This window comes from Mus caroli, chromosome 10, assembly GCF_900094665.2.
Source record: "Mus caroli chromosome 10, CAROLI_EIJ_v1.1, whole genome shotgun sequence".
In the NCBI taxonomy this organism is placed as follows: Eukaryota; Metazoa; Chordata; class Mammalia; order Rodentia; family Muridae; genus Mus; species Mus caroli.
The window spans coordinates 57508846-57531222 of record NC_034579.1 but is presented as its reverse complement, the minus strand read 5'-3'; the positions used below and the strand labels follow the sequence as shown (position 1 = coordinate 57531222).

The 22377-nt window shown below is 44.1% G+C and overlaps 1 protein-coding gene across 9 annotated transcripts; it reads left to right on the top strand.

Moving 5' to 3' along the window:
* Window positions 1-13895: 13895 nt before the first annotated feature.
* Window positions 13896-22377, top strand: Hnrnph3 (heterogeneous nuclear ribonucleoprotein H3). Of its 9 annotated transcripts, none has more exons than XM_021174353.2 (10): window positions 13896-14057; window positions 18228-18362; window positions 18861-18999; window positions 19531-19715; window positions 20148-20234; window positions 20421-20536; window positions 21217-21352; window positions 21624-21719; window positions 21905-21997; window positions 22085-22377. In XM_021174353.2, exons 2-10 carry the CDS (start codon window positions 18251-18253, stop codon window positions 22159-22161), a joined length of 1041 nt encoding a protein of 346 aa, XP_021030012.1. In that variant the 5' UTR covers window positions 13896-14057; window positions 18228-18250; the 3' UTR covers window positions 22162-22377. The 9 variants fall into 9 exon arrangements, with proteins under 9 accessions (XP_021030012.1, XP_021030013.1, XP_021030018.1 ...); XM_021174354.2 differs by having other exon boundaries at window positions 13896-14078; XM_021174359.2 differs by having other exon boundaries at window positions 13896-14078; window positions 19531-19670; window positions 22085-22376.

Below are 22377 nucleotides of genomic sequence, written 5' to 3'. Positions count from 1 at the left end.
TACTGTGTAAATATTACTCTTGTATTATTGAAATGCTGATTTCTCTGCTCTCCTATCTTGTTGCAATTTGGACATGGCATTGTAATGCTTATTCTAAATATCTCCTATTTCAAGTTTGTGTAACCATTCATCCCCATTTATTCTCTCACCTCAAGTTTTTATCAATAAAAGCTGATCAGTCTCAGCCTCAAACTGTACTACAGAAAAAAAAAACAAAACAAAAAACAAAAAAAACCAAAAAACTAGGGACTCAGCCAGATGTGTGGTACATGCCTTTAATCTCAGCACTGGGGAGGCAGAGGCAGGCAGATCTCTGTGAGTTTGAGAAACCCTGTATTGAAACCCCTGCCCCCCCCAAATGGAACAAAAACAAACAATCAAACAAAAAACCCTCCCCCCAAAAACAGGGACTCTATCTCGCTAAGCAAAAGTTTACACCTCCCAAAGTTCCCTATTTTTTTTTTCTCTAAGAGCTGTGGGGAACACGTTTTCTCACCAGGCTGCACACACTGGCCTGAGACACTTGGACCCGGGTAAGTCCTCTGCCTCATAATATCCTCCAGTACCCAGCTCTGGCTTTGAATGTGTTTTTAATGAAATTCATTACTGAAGAATACAATTCTGCCCTTCAGTGCTTGTTTTCTTAAAATTTCTAGAAATGCTGTATTGCTTCTCAAACCAACAAGAGTCCTTTAAAGGCTTAGGTCTCAAAGGGTCTGTCCAATAAGCTGTCTTTTACTGTTCAATAAGATGTCGCCAGCCCTCCACCCACAGCATACCCAACTTCAGCTTCTCTTCCTCAAAGCACTTGGGCTGCGTTTTGGCTCAGGGATCCCCAGAACTGCCTGTCAAGACAGTTCCATTCCCTTTGTCAGATGGCCAGCCTTCATGACTTCCTACAACTAGATGGCGACAAGTCTCAACTAGGGAAAGATTTGGGGAGAGAGTTTTGCTCTCTGATTAACAGGAGCTGAGAGAACAGGCCGCCCATCCTATTTCTCGGAGCTTGATGCTGGAAATGCAGCAGCCTGATCAGTACACTGTGATGAGCTAAAAGATAGAAAGCTCGGAGACTAGCTCTGGGGGAAAAGGTGTGCTTTCTGATGCTGTAGTTAACCTGCTGGATGCCCCTTATGTGTTCCTACCTCTAAACTTCTCACCTAATACAGAGTAAAAGCCTCAAAGTTTGAAGCCATTGTTAGTACAGAAACAGCCAGAATAATGACTCCAAAGTTGTCTACATTGTAACTCCCAAGACCTCATAAGTACGTTTTGTTACTAGTGAGAGGGAATTAGGTTCAATCAGCTGATTATTCTGGATTAGCAAAGCCCAGTAAGAGATATGTGTATGTATGCATAGATGTATATATGTGTATATATAACATAATATGTATGAATATGTGCGTGTGTGTGTATATATATACATATACATATATACACACAGACACACATATATGTGTATATATGTGTGTGTATATATGTATAACATTACTGGAGATTGAACTCCAGGGCTTCAGGCAGGCAAGGCAAGTACTCTATCACTAAGCTAAATCCCAAGCCAACAAGTATCTTTAATGGTAGATGTTGTTGTTGTTGTTGTTGTAAAAAACAGGGTTTCTCTGTGTAGTCCCGGCTGTCCTGGAACTCATTCTGTAGGCCAATGTGGCCTCAAACTCATAAATTCCCCTGCTTCTACCTCCTGAGTGCTGGGACTAAAGGTGTACACCACCACCACCCAGCTTTAATAGTGGATCTTTTTTTGTTTTTTTGTTTTTGTTTTTGGTGTTTTTGTTTTTGTTTTTTAGAGACAGGGTTTCTCTGTATAGCCCTGGCTGTCCTGAAACTCACTTTGTAGACCAGGCTGGCCTAGGACTCATAAATTCCCCTGCTTCTACCTCCTGAGTGCTGGGACTAAAGGTGTACACCACCACCACCCAGCTTTAATAGTGGATCTTTTTTTGTTTTTTTGTTTTTGTTTTTGGTGTTTTTGTTTTTGTTTTTTAGAGACAGGGTTTCTCTGTATAGCCCTGGCTGTCCTGAAACTCACTTTGTAGACCAGGCTGGCCTTAAACTCAGAAATCCACCTGACACTGCCTCCTGAGTGCTGGGATCAAAGGCGTGCCCAGCTTTAATGGTGGATCTTTAATGTGTGTATATATGATGGTATTCTTGGTTGTCAATCTGACAATCTGACTACATCTGGAATTAACTAAAACCTAAGTGGTTGGGTATACCTATGAGGGATTTTTGTTGTTGTTGTTGTTGTCTTTTTTTAAAAATTTAAGCAGCTATTAAAAGCCCTTTCCAGTATAAATTCTAGTGTTGTTACAATCTTAAGTTAAAACAGTCACAGAATTTATAGCGGCATTAAAAGTGTGGTCCTGCCGGGCGTGGTAGCGCATGCCTTTAATCCCAGCACTCGGGACACAGAGACAGGCGGATTTCTGAGTTTGAGGCCAGCCTGGTCTACAAAGTGAGTTCCAGGACAGCCAGAGCTACACAGAGAAACCCTGTCTCGAAAAAAAAAAAAAAAAAAAAAAAAAAAAAAGCGTGGTCCTATCTGAGCATGGCAGTGTGTGTCTACAGTTCTAGCTTGGCTCTGATGTGGAGCCCGAGCCAAGAGGATTGGCTTACACCCAGGAGCTTAAAGGCAGCCTGGCCGACACAGTGAAATGCCATCTCAAGGAAAAGAGAATGTCCCTGTATTATCGAATCAGGACATTAAGTGTGCAGCTCCTGTAAACGGTACCTTAGTTTGTTCCTTCTGAATGCAGTTAGACCCTGAAAGGCATTTATTCATATCATATGCCCTATAGGGAGGAGATAAAATATTAGGATTAAAATGTGATGGAACTAATATTACACATTAAAACCTAACATAGCACGTGTGTGTGTGTGTGTGTGTGTGTGTGTGTGTGTGTGTGTGTNTGTATCTTGCTTGCTCTGGGAAGCAGAGGAAAGCAGATAGTTCTCGGTGAGTTTAAAGCCACCCTGAGCTGCGTAGCAAGTTCTAGAGAGAACCTGTCTTAAAAAGAAGAGTTTTACATCAAGCAGCCCAGATTTTTTTTCTTAATTAAATCATTTTAAGTGAGAAGACGCACCTTTACCCCCAGATCTTTTGAGGTGACAATATCTACCTGTAATCCGGGCCACACTTCTGCTGGCAGCCAGTGTAAAGGAGAGGGGAGAAGGAAGCTTGTTTTCTTTGCCTGCTAGTTCTTACTCTACCTAGCAAGTCCATCCCTTCACTAGCATTAGAGCTGACTTCTTCAGGATTCTGACATATATACTGAAGACCAGTTGAGACTTCCAGCCTTGTGGACTGTACAGCTTCTGAATTCTTGGACCCTCCAGTGTTAGTCACTGTTGGATTAGCAGAACCACAGTCTGTAAGCCATTCTAATAAACACCCTTTATGTATATTATTTATTGATTCTATCTGTTCTCTACCTCTAAAGAATCCTGAATAATGCAATATACATACTGAATATATACATATGTAATACACACAAACACACATATACATATACATATACGTACATATATTCCAAATTAGAGCGGTTTGAAGATGCTATTCTTCTGTCTTCAAGATGGAGGAAGGCACCAGAAACTAAGCAACATGAGTAACCTTTAAGAGGTGGAAAGGCCAAGGGCAAATCCTCCCCGCCTCCTTCCCACCCCCAAACCTGCAGAAGGAACAGATCTGTGTTAGTCAGCTCCAGATGCCATAATGAAATACCACAGACTACCTTAACCACGGGTTTAGCTTCTCCCAGCTCAAAGGCCAGGAATTCCAAGATCACAGTGTGGATCAGGTCCTGCTGAGGATGCTTTGCCGGGCTTATAGCAAACCCTTTTCTTGCTATGTGCTCCCACACCCTGATGGGGAGGGTTCTAGTGATTCGTTATCAGGGCACAAATTCCATCGTAAGGACCCCCACCCCCATCATGACTCCACCTAACATTACCATCATCCCCATAGCAGCATCTACAAAATCCATCGCGCTCTGCGTGAAGCATCAGGACATTAACGTAGAGGAGGTTCTGCTGAGTTCATGGCTCCTCTCTTGCCAATGCCTGATTCTGAGACCTGTTTTAGACTTGTGACTTCGTGTTGAGATAGGAGGAAATGAAACTCAAACCCAGTTTGGAGCAATCCTGGAGTGTACCGTGAGCGCCTCTCTTGTTAATAAGACCCTCCCTGCTCCAACCTACAACCCAGCTTTCTTGCTGGATCACAAAATATGTAGGATTTCCCTCCACCAATAAGCAAACAGTCAGTCACTCCTGCATTGGACACTGGCTAGATAGCCTCTATTTTAATCCAATAATGTTACAGTCTACTTAGGAGCAGCATCAGACACTATGAGACCCCTTCACTCTCCACCCACACACTCACTCATTTCAGATGCCACTAACAACCCCAGACTCTTAGATTCCCCACAGCCCCTTCCTTGGGTTTAGTTACCTTGGTGGGACAGCAGGGAGAACTCACGGTAACACTATGCTTGTATTTGCCAGTTTAATATGAAGTCTATTTTAAAGCATGGCCCCAAAGCGATGCACAGGGAGAGGGGTAGGTAGTAGGTGCAAGGAGCTTACAGGCTACAGACCACAGAGGGTGATTGCCTGCTATTCTGGAGGTGTTCACAATAAAAACTCACTTGTGAACGCTGCCTCCAGAGAATTCAATAACACACAGCACTCTAGTACTTTCACAGTGTAAAAGTTCATTAATAGGGTGCTGGCAAGCCACTATGAACATGGATATTGGGGAGATGTCTTGTTTTCATTTGGTTTAAAGAAAATAAAAATTAACCAGTGTCTTGATGTTTTTTGCGTTACAACAACAGCACAAGCCAGCAGCTTGTTTGCCATGGCAACGCCCCCACCTCCCCACTCCCCATCAAAAGCTGGTTGGGTCCTTCCTTCTACACTAAGTATACTTGATGAAACTGCACCAGATATTTCTATTTTGAACTTTGAGGGTTTATATAGAATATACTATCACAGTTAGAGATGCACCAATCTTTTTATAGAACCCTGTAGAATCTTGCTCTTTTGAAATTAATACCCGTAATTCCCTAGTACTCGAGAGGCAGAAAGCTGGAGGTATAGGAGTTCAAGGCAGCTGGTTGGTGGTGGCATCCACCTTTAATCCCAGCACTTGGGAGGCAGAGGCAGGCAGACCTCTGTGAATTCAAAACCAGCTTGGTCTACAGAGCAAGAACCAGGATGGCCAAGGCTACACAGAGAAACCCTGTTTAAAAAAACTAGGAGGGAGGAGAGGGGGGAGGGGAGAGAGAGAAAGAGAGAGAGAGAGAGAGAGAGAGAGAGAGAGAGAGAGAGAGAGAGAGAGAGAGANTGGTTAATTAAGGTCATTGGGGTCAGCCTAGTCTACATGAGAGCCTGCCTCAAAAAAGCCAAGCTGAATTTAGTAACTTGTGTCTGTAACACTAGCACCTAAGAGGCCCAGAAGGCTCACCATATGTTTAAGGCCAACCAGATCTATATAATGAGTTCTAGGGTAGCCTGAACTACAGAATGGTACCCTCTCTGAAAACCAATAAAACTGAGAAAAAGGGGAGGAGGGAGGGGGAGGAGGAGAGGGAGAAGGAGGAGACAACCACCATCATTCTGGAACAATCTGACAGCTCCCAAAAGGATAAAATATGTCCACAATGAATTACAGATTGGCTTCTCTGCTAGTCTCCTGGCAGACCCCCAGTAGCAAGGGTATTTTCTATTAACCTAATTTGGCTCACATAGTAAGAACAGCTTTTTTCTCCAGAATTGTTTGTCAAAAACAGTCAACCAACTGTTTCATAACATGATTCCTGCCTGAGCTGTAGGCGAGTTACTGAGGCAAACAATTGACTTTAAGCAAAAATTTGTAAGAAACAGCATGACATGAGACCTTATGATGCATCTATTTTCAAGGTTCATTTTAATGTGTGTGCACGTGTGCATCTATAAAAGGCAAAAAGAGGACTCTGGATCCCCTGGAGCTGGAGTCACAGGGGTTTCTGAGTTGCCTGGTGTGGGTACTGAAACCTGACCCCAAGTGCTCTGCCAGAACAGCAAATGGGACCGGACATGGTGGCGCACATCTTTGATTCCAGCACAGAAGAGGCAGAGGCAGGTGCGTCTCTGTGAGTTTGGGGCCAGCCTGGTTTACGTAGAAAGTTCTAGGACAGCCAGGGCTACATCGTGAAACCCTGTCTCAGAACAATAACAAAATAAACAACAGAACAACAAAACAAATAAACAAACAAACAAAAAGCAGCTAGTGCTTTTAACTGTTGAGCCATTTCTCCAACCCTGGAAGGGGCTTACCACTGAGAGAAGGAAGAAGAAAAGCCCTGTTGTGTTCTCTGGATTCTAGAAAGCAACGCACAGGTGGACAGCTATGGATTTACTCTAAAACCAAAGTGCTTACTTTAGCCACCTTGAGACTTTGTGCAAACATAAAGTCAAGAGAGTTCCTGCTAACTTCTCTTCCTTGTAACAAAGTAACTGAGCAAAACAACCTTAGCTTGGAAGGTTTCTACTGGCTCCTTTTCAAAGGGTTCAGGTACCACGTGGGTCAAAGGCATGGTGGAGAACAGCTCAGGGTATGGCAGCCAGAGAGAGAGAGAGAGAGAAAGCATGCACTTGAGGAGGGGAGCTTTTATTCCAACTTCCTCCCCACCCCTGTAATGGGTAAGGGTAGCTAGTCAGTGCTGGTGCATGCCTTTAACCCCAGCAATTGGGAGGTAGAGTCCGTTGGATCTCTGTGAGTTCAAAGCCATTGGTCTGCAGAGTAAGTTCCAGGATGGCCAAGGCTACACTGAAACCCTGTCTGGAAAAATGAGGGGGGTGGATATTAAGGTCAAGAAAACAAATAACCCAATTGAAAATGAGGTACAAAACTAAACAGTTCTCCAAAGAGGAAATGAGTATCTGGGAAACACTTAAAGACACATCCTTAGTCATCAGGGAAACGCCAATTAAAACTTCTTTGAGATTTCAAATCTTATACAAGTCAAATGGCTAAGAGCAATATGACGGTGAGGATGTGGGGTCAGGGGAACACTCATCTATCACTGTGGGAGTACAAACATGAACAGTCACTATGGAAACCAGTGTGGCAGTTCCTCAGGAAGTTGGGAATAGATCTACCTCAAGACCCAGCTAGTCCACTCTTGGGCATCTACCCAAAGGGCTCTCCATCCCGCTGCAGAGACATTGGCTCATCTAGGTCCATTGCTGCCCTATTCATCATAGCCAGAAATTGGAAGGAGCCTAGCTGACCATCAACTGATAAACAGATGATAAACAGTGGTACATTTATACAATGGAATAGTATTCAGCTCTTTTTTTAAACAATCATGAAATTCAAAGATAATTGGGTGGAGATAGAAAAAAAAATTACCCCGAGTGAGGTAACCCAGACTTGAAGAGACAAATATATGCATTTTCTTATATGTGGTCATTAGCTTTTAAGCTTTTGATGGGCATACTACAATCTGTATAACCACAGAGGTTAGGTATAGAGTAGGAAACTAGGAGAAAGGCAGGGTCTGCCAAGGCAGAGGAATAGATTATATAGTTATGAAAGACAGGGAGAGATTGGAACAGAAGTAATAAGTGAAGAGAGTCAGGGAACAATTAACATGGAGGGCCATTTGGAAACTGACTACAGCCAAAGCTTATTGAAATACGTATAGATATGAAAGAACTCTAAACGGACTCACCAAATAACAGGGGAGACGAAGCTCCAGCCAGATGTCTTTTGCTACTAAGTCAGACCTCCAGGGTTATACCTAGTTGAATTGTTGGCCAAATGAGCCCCATAGAAACCCCCAAACAACTCAGGATATTGCTAAGACTACTGGCTGCTCTCCACAAATGGATGGTAAGGCCCCACTGCCAAAGACAACACTTACGTTCTCTTGAAGTTGAACCAGTGCCTAACCAGAGCCCACCCCCTACTTACTAGTGTTTATGAAACTGGCGGGTATGTACTCTCCACACTACCAGAGGAGAAAGGTAACCAAACCAGCTAGAAAACATTCTCTCCACAATGGTGACCTGCCTGCATGATACATGGGCACAAGAGTGGCACACACTGTGGGAGAAACCTACCATTACCTGATCAGACTCATGTCCCACTCCATGAAATGGAACCCATTTCCAACAGTGCCCAGATGGCCAGAAACCTTAGACTAGATAAGTCATGGAGTTAGAGGAAAGCCCAATACTATTGTTCTGTTAAAGGCACCTTGCAATAAAACGACTCCAAGTGACATTCTGCTATACCCATAGATCAGTGCTTCGATCAGCCAGCAGCGGAGAAGCGTCCTCCTGCAGGAGATGGGGACATATACAGAGGCCCACAGTGGACAGTGTGCACAGAATGAGAGACTTTGAAACACTCAGCCCAGGAAAGTGGTGACACACGCCTTTAATCCCGGCACTTAGGAGGCAGAGGCAGGCAGATTTCTGAGTTCAAGGCCAGCCTGGTCTGCAGAGTGAGTTCCAGGACAGCCAGGGCTACACAGAGAAACCCTGTTGGTTCCTGTTGCCCATCAAACCATGGACATGGTTTCTATACCCAGTGAAACTGTCGGAGAAAACTAAGTTGTTGTTGTTTGTTTGTTTGTTTGTTTTTGCAAGTGATTATCATTTGGAGATAGCTTCTCAGTTAGGGATGGGAGTTTGTGTCCACTTTCCCTCTGGCTTGGACTTGTGCGGGCCCCGTGCTTGCGTGACCTCTCTGTGAGTTTGTATATGTGTCACAGTTCTTACTGTGTCTAGAAGGAAGGCTTTCCTAGATGTCCTCCATCCCCTCTGGCTCTTATAATCTTTCTACCTCCTCTTCTGAATAATGTATGGAGTCCCAAGGGGAGGGGTTGATGAGACATCCCATCCTGAACTGAGTGTTTCTTTTTGGGGGGTGGGGGAGAAGGGGATGTCCATAGTGGAATGCCTTCTCCACGGTTCCCCACAGGGGATCTTGATGAAAGAGACAGTTCGTGGTTCTAAACAGTTTATTGGTTGTTCACGGTGGAAAATGGATGCATAACTGCTTTCTCAGGGTCTGACTGAGATTAAATACCTTTTGCAGGGAGGAATGTCTGGGAAAGGAAGCCTATTGGCTAAGCCCTCAGTGCCTCCAGGTACCTCATTAGCATGGAGAACTCTGTTTTGAGCCTATGTTTCATTCATGTGAAGAACATGACACGTGACAGGGAGCAGGGAATCACCCAAGTCTCAGATATGTGCCCACCAAGTCTATCTCAACCTGCTCTACATCACCAAACTTCCTAGCATGGTTTTACCGGCCAACACACACATATGAAAATTTGCTGGAGTCTGGTATGTCACGAAGTCTAATCATCATTATTAATTTTACATGGAGAAACATAGGTATTTATATAATAAAAATCGTATTTGTGTCTGTGGTGGTTTGAATTTGCTTGGCCCATAGGGAGTGGTACTGTTAACAGGAGGGGTGGCCTTGTTGGAGGATGTGTCTCAGTGTGGGTGTGGGCTCTGAAGCTCCACCCAGTACAGAAGAGTCATGGATCAAGATGCAGAACTTTCAGTCTCAGCTCCCTCTCCAGCACCACTGTCTGCCTGGATGCTGCCATGCTTCCCGCCATGATAATGATGGACAGAACCTCTAAATCTGTAAGGTAGCTCAATGAAATGTTGGCCTTTATAAGAGTTGCTCGGGTCATGGTGTCTCTTCACAGCAGTAAAACCCTAACTAGGACAGTGTCCCCCAAAAGTGTAAAGCGGTGCTGAGGAGATGCCTCAGCAGCAAAGACTGTTCACTGCCCTCAGAGAACCAGGGTTTGGTTCCTAGCACCCTATCGAGTGACTCACTGCCTGTCACCCCAGCTCCAGGGGCTCCACTTCCCTCTGGCCTCTGAGAGCTCTCCTGTGAGGACACACATAAACTCACCCAGGCACTCACTCGCATACACAACTTAAATCTTGGGGGAAAAAAAAAAGCAAGCTTAAAAGCTAGGTGTGGTGATATATACCTGTCAATAGCATGTGTGGATGGAAACAAGAATGGAGGATCCCAGAGTAGCCTGGGCTATGTAGCAAGTCTCCAAATGCTTCATATACACAAAACCATAAAATCGTGGTGAGATAAATGGTCTCTTATCCATGCCGAATCTTCTACAGTGTGACCCACTTGGACATTGACTCACAAGGCCAGTGCAGTGATTCACTTTCCCTGGTTCTTTGGCTGCCATGGTGACCACTGGAGCAATCCAACACTTGGAACTATTTCCAAAGATTAGAGAAAGGGGGTCTGAAGATACAAGCACGCTAGGAAGGGTGGGTGCCTTCCAAGCATGAGGACAGGCGTTTGATCCACAGAAAAGAAGCTGGTCATGGGGGCAGAGACAGGAGAATCTCTTGGGGCTCACTGGCCAGCCAACTGAGCCTAAGCAAACCATAGGCCAGTGAGAGTCCCTGTCATATTAAGAGGTGTATGGTGGGGACAGGTAGATGGCTCAGCAGCTAAAGGAGCTCGCTGCCAAGCCTTAATGCCATGGGTTTGATTCCCCAGGCTCCGAGTGGTAGAAAGACAGAATGGAGAGACCTGACCCTCACACCTGCACCCTGCACTACACACACACACACACACACACACACACACACAGTGTTAAAAAAAACAAAACCTGAAGCTGCTTGTGGGTTGTTCTCCATGTGCACACAAGCACCAGTACTCTCAAATATGGAGAAAGACTGGGTTCCGGGCCTCCTGCTGTTAGGTACCATTTGTCTACTTAGTATCATACTAGATGAGGACTTCTTGTTTCCATAGTTACCAGGGAAGTAATTTTAACAAACTCTTGAAAATGAAATCTTTGCCTGAAAGCCTTGTCTTGAGAAACAGTGGTGGCTATGTGAAGAAGGTGGTCGCTGTTTTAAAGACATCAGATATTTATTTAGTTCATAAGCCAAAGAAGGAATCCTTCACAAAGCCCTGTCAGAGTTGATGTTCCAAAGCCCTTAAACACGGACTAGACACAACCCCAATACAATGCTGTGGACTGTTTTGTTCTTGGCTTGTTTTCATGCAGGCAGAATGATCTGCAGTATCATTAGGGATCTATGAACACCTACGGTAGACTACTTTTTAGCTAATGTGCTCTGTCTGCCCCAAGAGAGTGCACTCTCAATTTCTCTTTCATTTCCTCACAGGTCCTGCATGGAATTTTCCTACTCCCTTTACTCTGATGGAGTGACGCAGGGTGACTGAGCCTCGGATTGTTTTCCTCCAGGAGCTGTGGGCATTTCCATTTCCTTCTCCTGCTTCATCTTTTCTCTCTTTATACACTATAACAAAGATGGGCTTCAGGGTCCCTCTGACCTCTATTCTAACAGGAGCACATGAAAGGGGGGGGGGAGGAAGTGGGGAAAAGGAGAGGGGGCAAGGAAAAAAGAGAGGGGAGATGAAGAAAGCAGCTGGGAGCCCTGAGTTGTAACCGTCTCCATGGAAACAATTCCTTAGAGATCAATCTGGAAACAATTCTGTAGGCATCCCCGGAACAGCAGGGTCCAATCACACCAAGCCTTACAACAGGATTCAACTGTGTGAGGAAGGAGCTTTTTTTTTTTTTTTTTTTTTAAGGAAAATTAGTAAACTAAGAAGCTAATACAAATTACCTTTACCATGGTCTAATGCCTCTTTAAACGAAAACTCCCCTACTCGCTGTAATAAAAGGGCAAAAGGACTGGAGTAGTAATTCGAAGACCTAAATCTTCATAGTGGTAACTGGCACTCACCACAAAGAAATGACAGAGTCACGCCTCCAAAGAAACAGTCAGCATTGGTTGAAAAGTCATACATTAGAACCATCAAAACGAATTGAGGATTGTGGCCCATAACCACACAAAGTGTGTGCAAAGAGTGCCAAATTCATTCTTGCCGTGAGCAGACTGAATTCCAGGGGAAGAGGGAAAGGGATTACAGAATTCCACCTACCCAATCATGTTGAAAGAGTGAAAGGTAAAGGAGCCATGTAATTAAAACCCAATAGAAGAAAGGCCCTGGGAAGGTTTCATCCTAAGTGTTCAGCTTGGAGTTCTGCTAATAAGCCAGTTCCTTTTAGGTTTGTTACCCCCCTCCCCACCTCCCAGAGGCAGGGTTTCTCAGTGTAGCCCTGGCTGTCCAGGAACTCAATCTGAAGACCAGGCTGGCTTCCAACAAAGAGATCCAACTGCCTCTGCCTCCTGAGCGCTGGGATTAAAGGTGTGCACCACTACCCAGCTAAACTAGTTACTTTTTTAAAAAAGAGAACATACTTTGGGTCCTAAATCAACCCCCAGCTATTAAAAGGAGGGGGGTGACTTTAGGGGATTAAAGTAACAATAAAATAACCAAGCTTCAGCAAGTGTCTGGCCAGTAAGCCACTAACTTGTCACCACATAAAAGAGTTTAGTGTTATCTAGTGTAATTATTTTCACTCTTGTGGGACTAGGGACTGCATCTGTGAAATACCACTTTGTAAGGCTATGGAGACACAGAGGGTCAGGAGTTCAAGGACATCCTTGGCTACCCAAGAACAAAGACAAGGAACTGCTTACCATGCCATTTCAGGAAGTACTTAATAAACCTGAGCTATGATGGCTTCTAGAACATACTTTGATTTTCCTGTCTGTAAGTATAATCACACTGACACACACACACCCCCCCTTTCTCTGAAGGATATTTTGGGCTATAAAATCAGTAGAGTACTAAAGACTTTCAAGTAGGTTTGAAGATGAATTAAAGCCGTGAAATAGAAGTTTCCATACAAGAAAGTCATTGGCCTCTTGGCTCTAGTCTAAACATAGATAAAAATTCATAGTAAATAAAGTCCCAACCTTCCACACTGCCACTACTCCACTCCACATGGACTTCCCAGTGTTTGTAGCACAAAGAAATCTTTAGATGCACACTGAAGGGTGATTCCAACCCAGTCCCATCCACGTTCACAGCCTTAGTCTGTCCAGCTCGGCCTCTCTTCGCCTTCACACTGTCGGTACCCACCTTAACTAGCTTTGCTCTCCCAAGTCTCTCAACACCAGGGTGGCCCTCCACCTTCCCACAGCCTTTCCATGTGCAATTTGTGTTACAATTTTTAAAAGGCCATAAACGGGTCGGGAGCAATTCTTGGTAGCACGACAGAACCTCCACGAGCGTTTTTTTTTTTTTAAGGTGTCTCCAGCAAACACAATTTTTAGGAATACCAAACTCTTATTTAGATAAAGTCTACTGCTGTGAACCGCTGACCCGTCACCCGGGTTTAATGGAGAGAAAAACGGAACCTGGCAGGTAGGAAACTAATCAAGGCGTCAAGGCTGCCTACGCAGGGGAACAAAGGGGATGCCCTAGGCTAGGACTGGAATCCTGCTGGGCTTAGACGCTTTGTATCTTCGCAAGCGCAACATTCATTTTTTTTTCTGATTGCATAATGCAAACATGGTGGACCAGCAAAGCCTTCCCCGGGTTGGGGGGCGGGGTGACAGAAACCACGTGGCTCTTTCCGCGCGGGGGCCTTTGTGGTATTCCCAGTGGAGCAGAAAAGAGACTTAGCAAATCGCGTCACCACGGCTCCTCAGAGGCCCGTGGGGAGGGACAAACGCGAGCTCCGGGGTTCAGAGGGTTGGTCGGTAGGCGGGAGCCAACGGAGTCCGCCACAGCCCACTCGCTGCGACTCCGCGCCCACCAAGGTGGCAACCGGGCAGGTCCCGAGTGCGCAGGTGTGCTGCGCCCCGCCCCCTGGGAGACCACGCTGTCACTCAAGTCTCGCGAGAGCAGCGCAGCGGAGGGGGGGAGCGGGCCTGGGCAGTCGGCCCCGCCCCCTCCCTCTCTCTCGCCCCCTCCCCTCCCCCCTCGGCAGTCGCTCCGCTGCGCAGCTCCTAGAGCGGTTGGCGCGGCGGGAGACGGTTGAGGGGAGCGAGGGAGCCGAACCGTTGTGGCGAGCGCTCAGCCGCGGGCGAGCCAGGCGTCCCTGCCCGCGACCGGACCCGCGCGAGCGTCGGCGTTGCTAGCGCCCCACAGGGTATCTGAAGTAGAAGCGGGGGTAGGTTGGGCTGGCGGTGCGGACGGCGGAGTCGGGAGAAGGACGAAGAGCCCGGGAGCGGGTGAGGGAACGCGGAATCGCCGCGCGCTCCGGCCGCTCGCTCGCTCGCTCTCCCCCGCCGCTCGGCTGCCGCCATCTTGGGGGCCGGTAGCGGTCGGGTCGCCTTCCCGCCTTTCCCCGGCTCGGGCTACTTTGTCGCCTCCGGCTGACGGAAAAGTGTCCGGCAGGAGAGAGTGCGGGCGGGAGATCCGAGCTCTCCGGTAGGGATGAGGGTGGGGAGCTCGGCGAGCCGGGACGCGCTCCGGGTGGAAATGGCGCTCGGCGGGCCCGGCCTCCCACCGGAGGGACTACCTGGGGCCGGCGGGGCTGCGGGGGGCTGCTGACGCAGACTCCAGGGTTGAGACAAGGGGAGCCGGGGGCGGAGGAAGGAGAAGCCAGTGACGACGAGGGCGCTCGGATGCCAGATGCAGGACAAAGGCGGCCGCGGTCCTCCTTTGTAATTCCGCCGCTCGGTGGCGATGGCCTTGGCCGGGGGCCGGAGGCGGACTGTCCCCTAGCTCCCCGGTCTCTAGGGCGAGCTGGACAAACGGAAAATCTCCGGGAGGAGGCAAAGGACGCTTAGCCGACCTTTTAGTCCCGATTTGGAAGTGCGGAGAGAGTCCGTGCGCATCTCCAAAGGATTACCACCCACTCACCCACCCACCCCACGTACCCCGCTTCGGGGTCGACCAAGACTTTTCATTTTGGAAGAGAAGTGCACGGCTTTTCTAATAGGAATAGGGCAAAGTGGGTGTGTTTCAAACAGGTCCCGGCCAGGTGAACTGCGAAGGTGCTGCGTTTGGGCAGGGATGGAGAGTTAAGTAGTGTTTGGGGTAGTTAACTCTCCAGGAGTTGTGTTTTGTGTCGTTTTGTAATTAAGGCCGAAAGCCCAGTGCATTTCGTTTCCTTTGATGGCTAAGCATGTTTAAAACTTAAGTATCGAACTGTGGTGTTTTGAAGCAGAAATAGGTCTCTTAAAGTGGAAGCCGAGTCGCGTACCTAGTTGACGCGTTTTGGGTCCTTAAATTGGAACTGTCAGTAATTTTCATTGAAAATGGGTTAAAAAGGAAAAAAAGTACATTTGGGCCTGAAAGTTAACTTGTAGTCTTGCTCATGAGTAATGGGAAAACTGTTACTGTTTTAAATTGGGAAAACTGTTTTGTTTTAAATTCCAAGATTTAAAACAAAAGCTGGATAAAACGCCCAATCGTATTTTGTGAGTTCCAGGGCTACAGAGCAAGAATCCGTCTCAAAACGAAAAATATATATATATATATATATCTCCAAGAAGCAGATTAACACCTAGAAAAAGGAGGGTTTTTGGTTTTTTTGTGGCTTTTGTTGATGTTGGTTTTTGGTTTTGGTTTTTTCTTAGACAGGGTTTCTCTGTATAGCCCTGGCTGTCCTGGAACTCACTCTGTCGACCAGGCTGGCCTCAAACTCAGAAATCTACCTGCCTCTGCCTCCCAAGTGCTGGGATTAAAGGCGTGCGCCACCACCACTCCAGGCTGAAAAAGGAGATTCTTAATGGACTTTGGAAATGCAGAGGGCTCAGATCTACTATAACGAACTAAAAGATGCGTCACATTTTCTTGATTGGGTTACATTAGAAATGCCTTTACTTTTTTTGAGACAGGATCTTGATTTAACTGGATGTGTACTGAAGGCCGCCCTCTAACTCTCTTGGAGCCTCTGTCTCCCAAATGTGTTTTGCTTTATTTTGAGATAAGGTTTCATTGCAGATCATGCTGGCCTTAATTGGAGGATCTTGATATTTCTGCCTCCCAAGTGCTGTGAGCCACCATCAACTTTTTATTTTAAGTGGTATACCACAGATTTTAGTACATTGCTAGTTATCAGACCCTCACTTCAATCCGCTTTTAAAAAACGCTTCTATCATTTCAAGAAGATCCATGTACCAACAGTCATCCCATGACAGTGTTCTCTATGTCAAACCTCAGAAGCAACAGATCATGTTCTGCTTTTTGTTTGTTTGCTTTTTTAAGATTTTTATGCTCTTTTATGTTTGTATAGTTGGAATAGTACATAGTCTTTTGTGACTGAAATTTTTGCTTCCTATTTAAAGTCTCAAAAATGTTACTAAAGTTGGCTTCATTTTAACTGCTAATATTTTTAAATTGGTCCTAAGAGTGTTTTGCTGTTTACCCTGGCTCTCCTAGGACTCCTAGGCTCAAACCATCCTTCCACTTTCCTCCTTAGGCTATGGGAGCAAGGACTGCACCTATATAGCTCTTGGGGAGGAGTGCGGGATGTGACTCAGGTTGGTCTCCTGTCTCAAGCTCTGAAATGCGTGGCAGGAGAAGAGCTGGGATCCCCTAAGCGGAGTAGTGATTACTTTAGGACAGTTACACAGAAAGGTTGGAGACTTGTAAATAGTGACCTGGTACATAGCCTCTGAAACTGAAGGAATCAGAACAGACTGCCTGCCTTCTTCAGGTGTTAGGAGGACTCTAGACTTGAGCTAAAGGTATATTAGAGAAAGCAAGGCTGCTTCCTTCCTTTCTTTACTTGAATGGAAAGTCACCCTGTGAGATAATTTGTTGTCCAAATCTGGTTTTGCTCAGTAACATTTTGTTAATTGAAGTCAAGAACTGTTGAACAAAAATTTTCCTCTGACTTGCACATTGCACTGAGGTATATGTGTGAGGTATGAGCACATACACCAGATTAATTAACTGTAATAAAAGATTGTTAAATGAAAGTTATTATCAGTGTAGTGTTTTTCAGAGTTCTTGTTTTCATAAGAGTGTTACTTGACAAAAGCGTTGTGTTAAATTCTAGACACACAAAAGAGCTTTCTCCCTTGTGTTTGCTATTAGTCCCCCTCCTCCCATTTATTTTAATTTTATGAATGTTTTGCTTGTTTGTATGTTATGTACGCTACATGGGTAGAAAACCCAAAGAGTGTTGGATCCATGGGAAATGGGGTTATACAAAGTTCTAAGCCACTGTGTAGGTGCTGGGAATAGAGACCAGCCAGGTCTTTTGCAAGAGAAGCCAGTGCTTGCTTGTGATAAATTTATAGTCATGTCATTGGGAGGAAAGGACTATCCTAAGCTGTTGTGGTAGCACATATAATTTCTTATGAGTCCTGTCCTGGTTATAGAGCTCCACCTGACTATGGGAGTTTTTGTTTTTATACTCAAATCTCAAATAAGAATAGACAACTTCTATATACACCTTTGCATTATTAAACATTTGCAGTTGGGCAAGTGTCTCAGGAAATCTTAGTAGTCTGTAGCTGAGGCAGGACTGCTTGAAGGTTAAGGCTAACCTGGGCTACTGAGATCCTTGGATTTTTGGTTTTGTATTCTTTTTGTTTTGTTGATGTTTGTTTTTTGAGACAGAGAACAGCCCTGGCTATCCTGGAATTTGTAGACAAGATTCAAACTCCCAGAGATCTGCCTCTGCCTCCCCAATGCTGGGATTAAAGGCAAATATCCTTGTTGGGGTTTTTTGGTTTGGTTTGGTTTGGGGGGGGTCAGTTTGGGGTTTTGGGGGGGTTGGGTTTTGGGTTTTTGGTTTGTTTTTTGTTTTTTTGTTTTTTTGAGAAAGGGTTTCTCTGTATAGCCTTGGTTGTCCTGGAACTCACTCTGTAGAACAGGCTGGCCTCGAACTCAAATTTGCCTGCCTCTGCCTCCCAAGTGCTGGGATTAAAGTTGTGCGCCACCACCGCCTGGCTTTTTTTCTTTTTTTAAAATATATATATATATATATCCTTATTTTAAAACAGAAATATCTAGGTATACAGTGACATCTGTCTGCAAAACAAAGTTTGTGGGTCTTTGGGTCAACAGTAGTAGTAAAGCAATTAGTGTGGAATGAGGAAAAGCTAGATAGAGTATGGTACAGCAAATTTTATCCTGGTGGTAAAATTCTGCAAGCCTTACTAGATCTTCAGGTTTGTTGAGTAGGAGGGTGGATTTCATTGCCTTTTCCTATTCTCCCCGCCTCCCAAGCATGTTACTAGAACACTGTTGCCGACTGTCCCAGGAGTCACTTTAACTTTTGCATGCATTTTGAGCTGTGACACTTGGCTTTGTAAGAGTGTTGTGGCTGACTGCTTTATGTGCTTGTTTATTTTCATAGCATTTAAATCAAGCAGTATTGAAATGGATTGGGTTATGAAACATAATGGTCCAAATGACGCTAGCGATGGGACCGTGCGACTTCGTGGACTGCCATTTGGTTGCAGCAAAGAGGAAATAGTTCAGTTCTTTCAAGGTACCTCTAGTACTAGTCAAAGTTTAGTAGTATTTTAAGTGTGTGTATATTAGCTGTTACTGTTTTTTAATTTATAAGACCCATTTGATTTTAGAACTTAGTTTTGTGATAATCTGGGTTATATAGTAAAATGGGAAATGTGCTCCAATTACTATTGAGTAGAGAATGTGTAGGCTCTGTGAACATTGATGTACAGTATAGTTAACTGAGAGTGACTGATGACATGGGCTGTGAGTTACCATTGGGAGCACAGTTAATGATTTGTAGTTTTTCACGTAGTGGGCTTTTAGAAGTATAATTTTAAGACACTGGTCACAGAAAATATTTAATCCAATGATATTTGAAAAATATTCCACTTGTATTATGGGGTGATGGGAAACTAAGCCTTTTTGTTTTGTTTTGTTTTGTTTAGATTTGTTTTAAATATTTGATTCAGATGGGAATGTTTCAGCCTTTAACACTGTTCCCCTTGATGGGGTATTTGTCCTTGGGTTAAAGGGTTGGAAATCGTGCCAAATGGGATAACATTGACGATGGACTACCAGGGGAGAAGCACAGGGGAGGCCTTCGTGCAGTTTGCTTCAAAGGAGATAGCAGAAAATGCTCTGGGGAAACACAAGGAAAGAATAGGGCACAGGTGGGGATGGAGAGTTTGGGATGGTATTACATTTTTATTTTTGGGGGTTGTGGGTCACTGTTGCTTAAATGGGGTGGGTAAGCATAACATTTTTCTGGGGTAGTTTTAAAGAATTGATAATTACCTAAATTTAACATGGAAACTACAGATTTGGGTGGGGAATTAATGCTTATAGTTTAAATTAAAATTAGATTGTTTCCATTTCTTTGTAGGATGTTGTTAAATTTGTTTTTGTATAATCACCTGTTTGGTTCTTTTGTTTTGTTTTGTTTTTTTACATACCTATCTTGTACTAAAGGAAACAAGCTAAAAATATATTCCTAGTTCAGTGTTTTCAAATGACTGATTTGTCTATGTAAAACATTTAAGTTTGTAGTTTGTGTAAAAAATGTTAATCTTACGGTTTATTTAGGCAACTTAAATTGGGATGTATACTTAGATATAGACAAACTTACTGTATTTTGCCCAGTATCTGATTTCCTCTCTAATACATCTATGCTGAAACCTGTACCTTAAAACATTTTTAAATAGGTATATTGAGATCTTCAGGAGTAGCAGGAGTGAAATCAAAGGATTTTATGATCCACCAAGAAGATTGCTGGGACAGCGACCGGGACCATATGATAGACCAATAGGAGGAAGAGGGGGTTATTATGGAGCTGGGCGTGGAAGTATGTATGACAGAATGCGACGAGGAGGTGATGGATATGATGGTGGTATGTGTGTCTAATGAACAAAGGCTCTGTTGTCATTTTCTTGATGTTCCTGACACTTGGTCAAGAAATAACAGAAATGGCAGTAATTCCAGTACCTATGAGGTTTCAAAACCTGGTCATGAGTTATGGGATGTCCATGACCATCTGGTGGAACTTGATTGATGCATTTATTGACACCTAGAGAACTTAATGTAGAAATAAAAATAAAGACGATTGGCATGTTTTCTTCCTAGCATAAAGATGAGACTTGGTTTTCATGTTGTTTGAATTTATCCTCTGTAAATGTCCATCGAGTGTTAACTTTTTCTCATATGCAGTCAGCTGCAAACATTAATGAAGAAGTTAAGACAGTTGACTACAAAATGATTTTGTAAGCTACTTTACAAAACAATGGCTCAGAATTGTATTTCTTTTTCATTCCATTTTACACAGGCTATGGAGGTTTTGAGGACTATGGTAGCTATAATAATTATGGCTATGGAAACGATGGCTTTGATGACAGGATGCGGGATGGAAGAGGTAAAGAGAACACTGTCATGCTGAAGTCAATCTTACTGTTCCCTTTGTAAAGTTCCAGTAGTCATTAGGTAACTTTCCAGTGCTAGTAAGGCAACTTTGATAGGTTAATGGAAACTTGTGTCAGTGTACTGCTTTGGAGGTTTATATGGATATACTTATGTAAACCCACAATGGTTTATAATCTAGGCATGGGAGGACATGGCTATGGTGGAGCCGGTGATGCAAGTTCAGGTTTCCATGGTGGTCATTTTGTGCACATGAGAGGGCTGCCTTTTCGTGCGACTGAGAATGATATTGCTAATGTGAGTAATTCTGCTTTTATAGTGGGTGTTTATTATTCTTTTTTGTTAGTAATTATTTGTAGTGGGGAGGCCAAACTGGGCTAGAATTTGCTAATGCTAACTTGGCTTTGAGCATGTTGGAATTACAGGCAGCCACCATGCCCAGCTGACTCATCTTTTTTATTTGTTGAGATTCAGGCTAGGGTTGTCACTTAGTGATTGATTGTTTGCCTAATGTGCACATAGTTGTTTTGTGCCCATTATATGCTGACATAATGAGAATTTTAAGCAGGTAAAAAAAATGCATTAAAAATAAACACCAGCCATGTGTGAAGAATAGTAAGTCAGGAAGGAGCTTGATTTTAGAAGTAGCTCTGAAGCATCCCGAACTCAGATACCCTGATAAAGCACACTTTATCTAGAGTGGAGCTGGATCCCACAGTTGAACAGTTTCCACTTAAAATGTACTGTTACCTTAGTTTAAAGCAGCAGAACTTTTGGCATTTTAAAATATGTATTCCTTCCCTGTGTGAGCTAAGTTGACTTGACCACTTCCATAGCAAAGGATGACTAGCCTACCTCTACAATACTGCAGCTTTTAGACTCTCAGTAGTTTACTTTAGTGGACTAGGAAAAAAAAAAATTGAGGTATATGCTAACTTTAAATAACTGAAATTTAAAAATGAATAACTTCTGTTTAGTTCTTCTCACCGCTCAATCCCATACGTGTTCATATTGACATTGGAGCCGATGGCAGAGCAACAGGCGAGGCAGATGTAGAGTTTGTGACACATGAAGATGCAGTGGCTGCCATGTCTAAAGATAAAAACAACATGCGTAAGTGGTATCTTTGGTATGCTTCTTTTACAGGTGTGTGCAGTTTATAAAATAGTGTTAAAATACCTGTAGTAGACCCTAGGGTTTACAATCATTTGACCTACTAAAATAATGCTCAAACTTTAGTGGCTGTTTGAATTAGTTTTATATTTATGGATAAGCCTATTTAAGTAAATTAACTGACCTTTAATACCTTTGATCTAGCATTCCTTTCTCTAATCCTCTTACCTTTTCCACCCATCCTTTTTTTTTCTTTTTCTCTTTTTTAAAGAGCATCGATACATTGAACTCTTCTTGAATTCCACCCCTGGAGGTGGCTCTGGAATGGGAGGTTCTGGAATGGGAGGCTATGGCAGAGATGGAATGGGTATGTATAGTTTTGTATTTGTGACGGGTAGCACCTCACTGTAACACAGGCTGGCCCAAAACTCACAATTCTCCTTGATGCTTCAGCATATCCTTCCAAACCTAGGTTTGTAAATTGTGTAGAATGAGCAAGTGTTGGCCATTCTGCAAGGCAGTCATCCTCTGTGGCTTCTTTTCTGTGTGCAGATAATCAAGGAGGATACGGGTCTGTTGGGAGAATGGGGATGGGGAACAACTACAGCGGAGGCTACGGCACTCCTGATGGCTTGGGAGGCTATGGTAAGTAGTTGTTTCTGTATTGTGGTAGTGTCCTTCATTTAAAGACATGGATGTCTCCTGATGGACGGTTCTTCCTGTCTTCTTAAGGTCGTGGTGGTGGAGGCAGTGGAGGTTACTATGGGCAAGGTGGAATGAGTGGAGGTGGATGGCGTGGGATGTACTGACTACACCACCCAACGTACATGTCCTAACACACCTGCTCTACTAGACTTTCTTACAGATTTCATTTCTTTTGTATTTCAAGAACTTTATAATGACTGAAGGAATGTGTTTTTAAGATATTATTTGGTAAAGCAACAAACTGTGATGGGAAAATCTGTTTTCTGTAGGTTTCATTTGTTGCATACTTTGACTTAAATAAATTTTTATATTCAAACTAC

What these genes read in the sequence shown, in the direction of transcription:
- Hnrnph3 (XM_021174353.2), top strand. Translation starts at nt 18,251, where the DNA reads ATGGATTGGGTTATGAAACATAATGGTCCAAATGACGCTAGCGATGGG. An exon ending in AATAGTTCAGTTCTTTCAAG is followed by an intron (nt 18,363 to 18,860) that starts GTACCTCTAGTA and finishes CTTGGGTTAAAG; the next exon opens with GGTTGGAAATCGTGCCAAAT. An exon ending in AGGTGATGGATATGATGGTG is followed by an intron (nt 19,716 to 20,147) that starts GTATGTGTGTCT and finishes CATTTTACACAG; the next exon opens with GCTATGGAGGTTTTGAGGAC.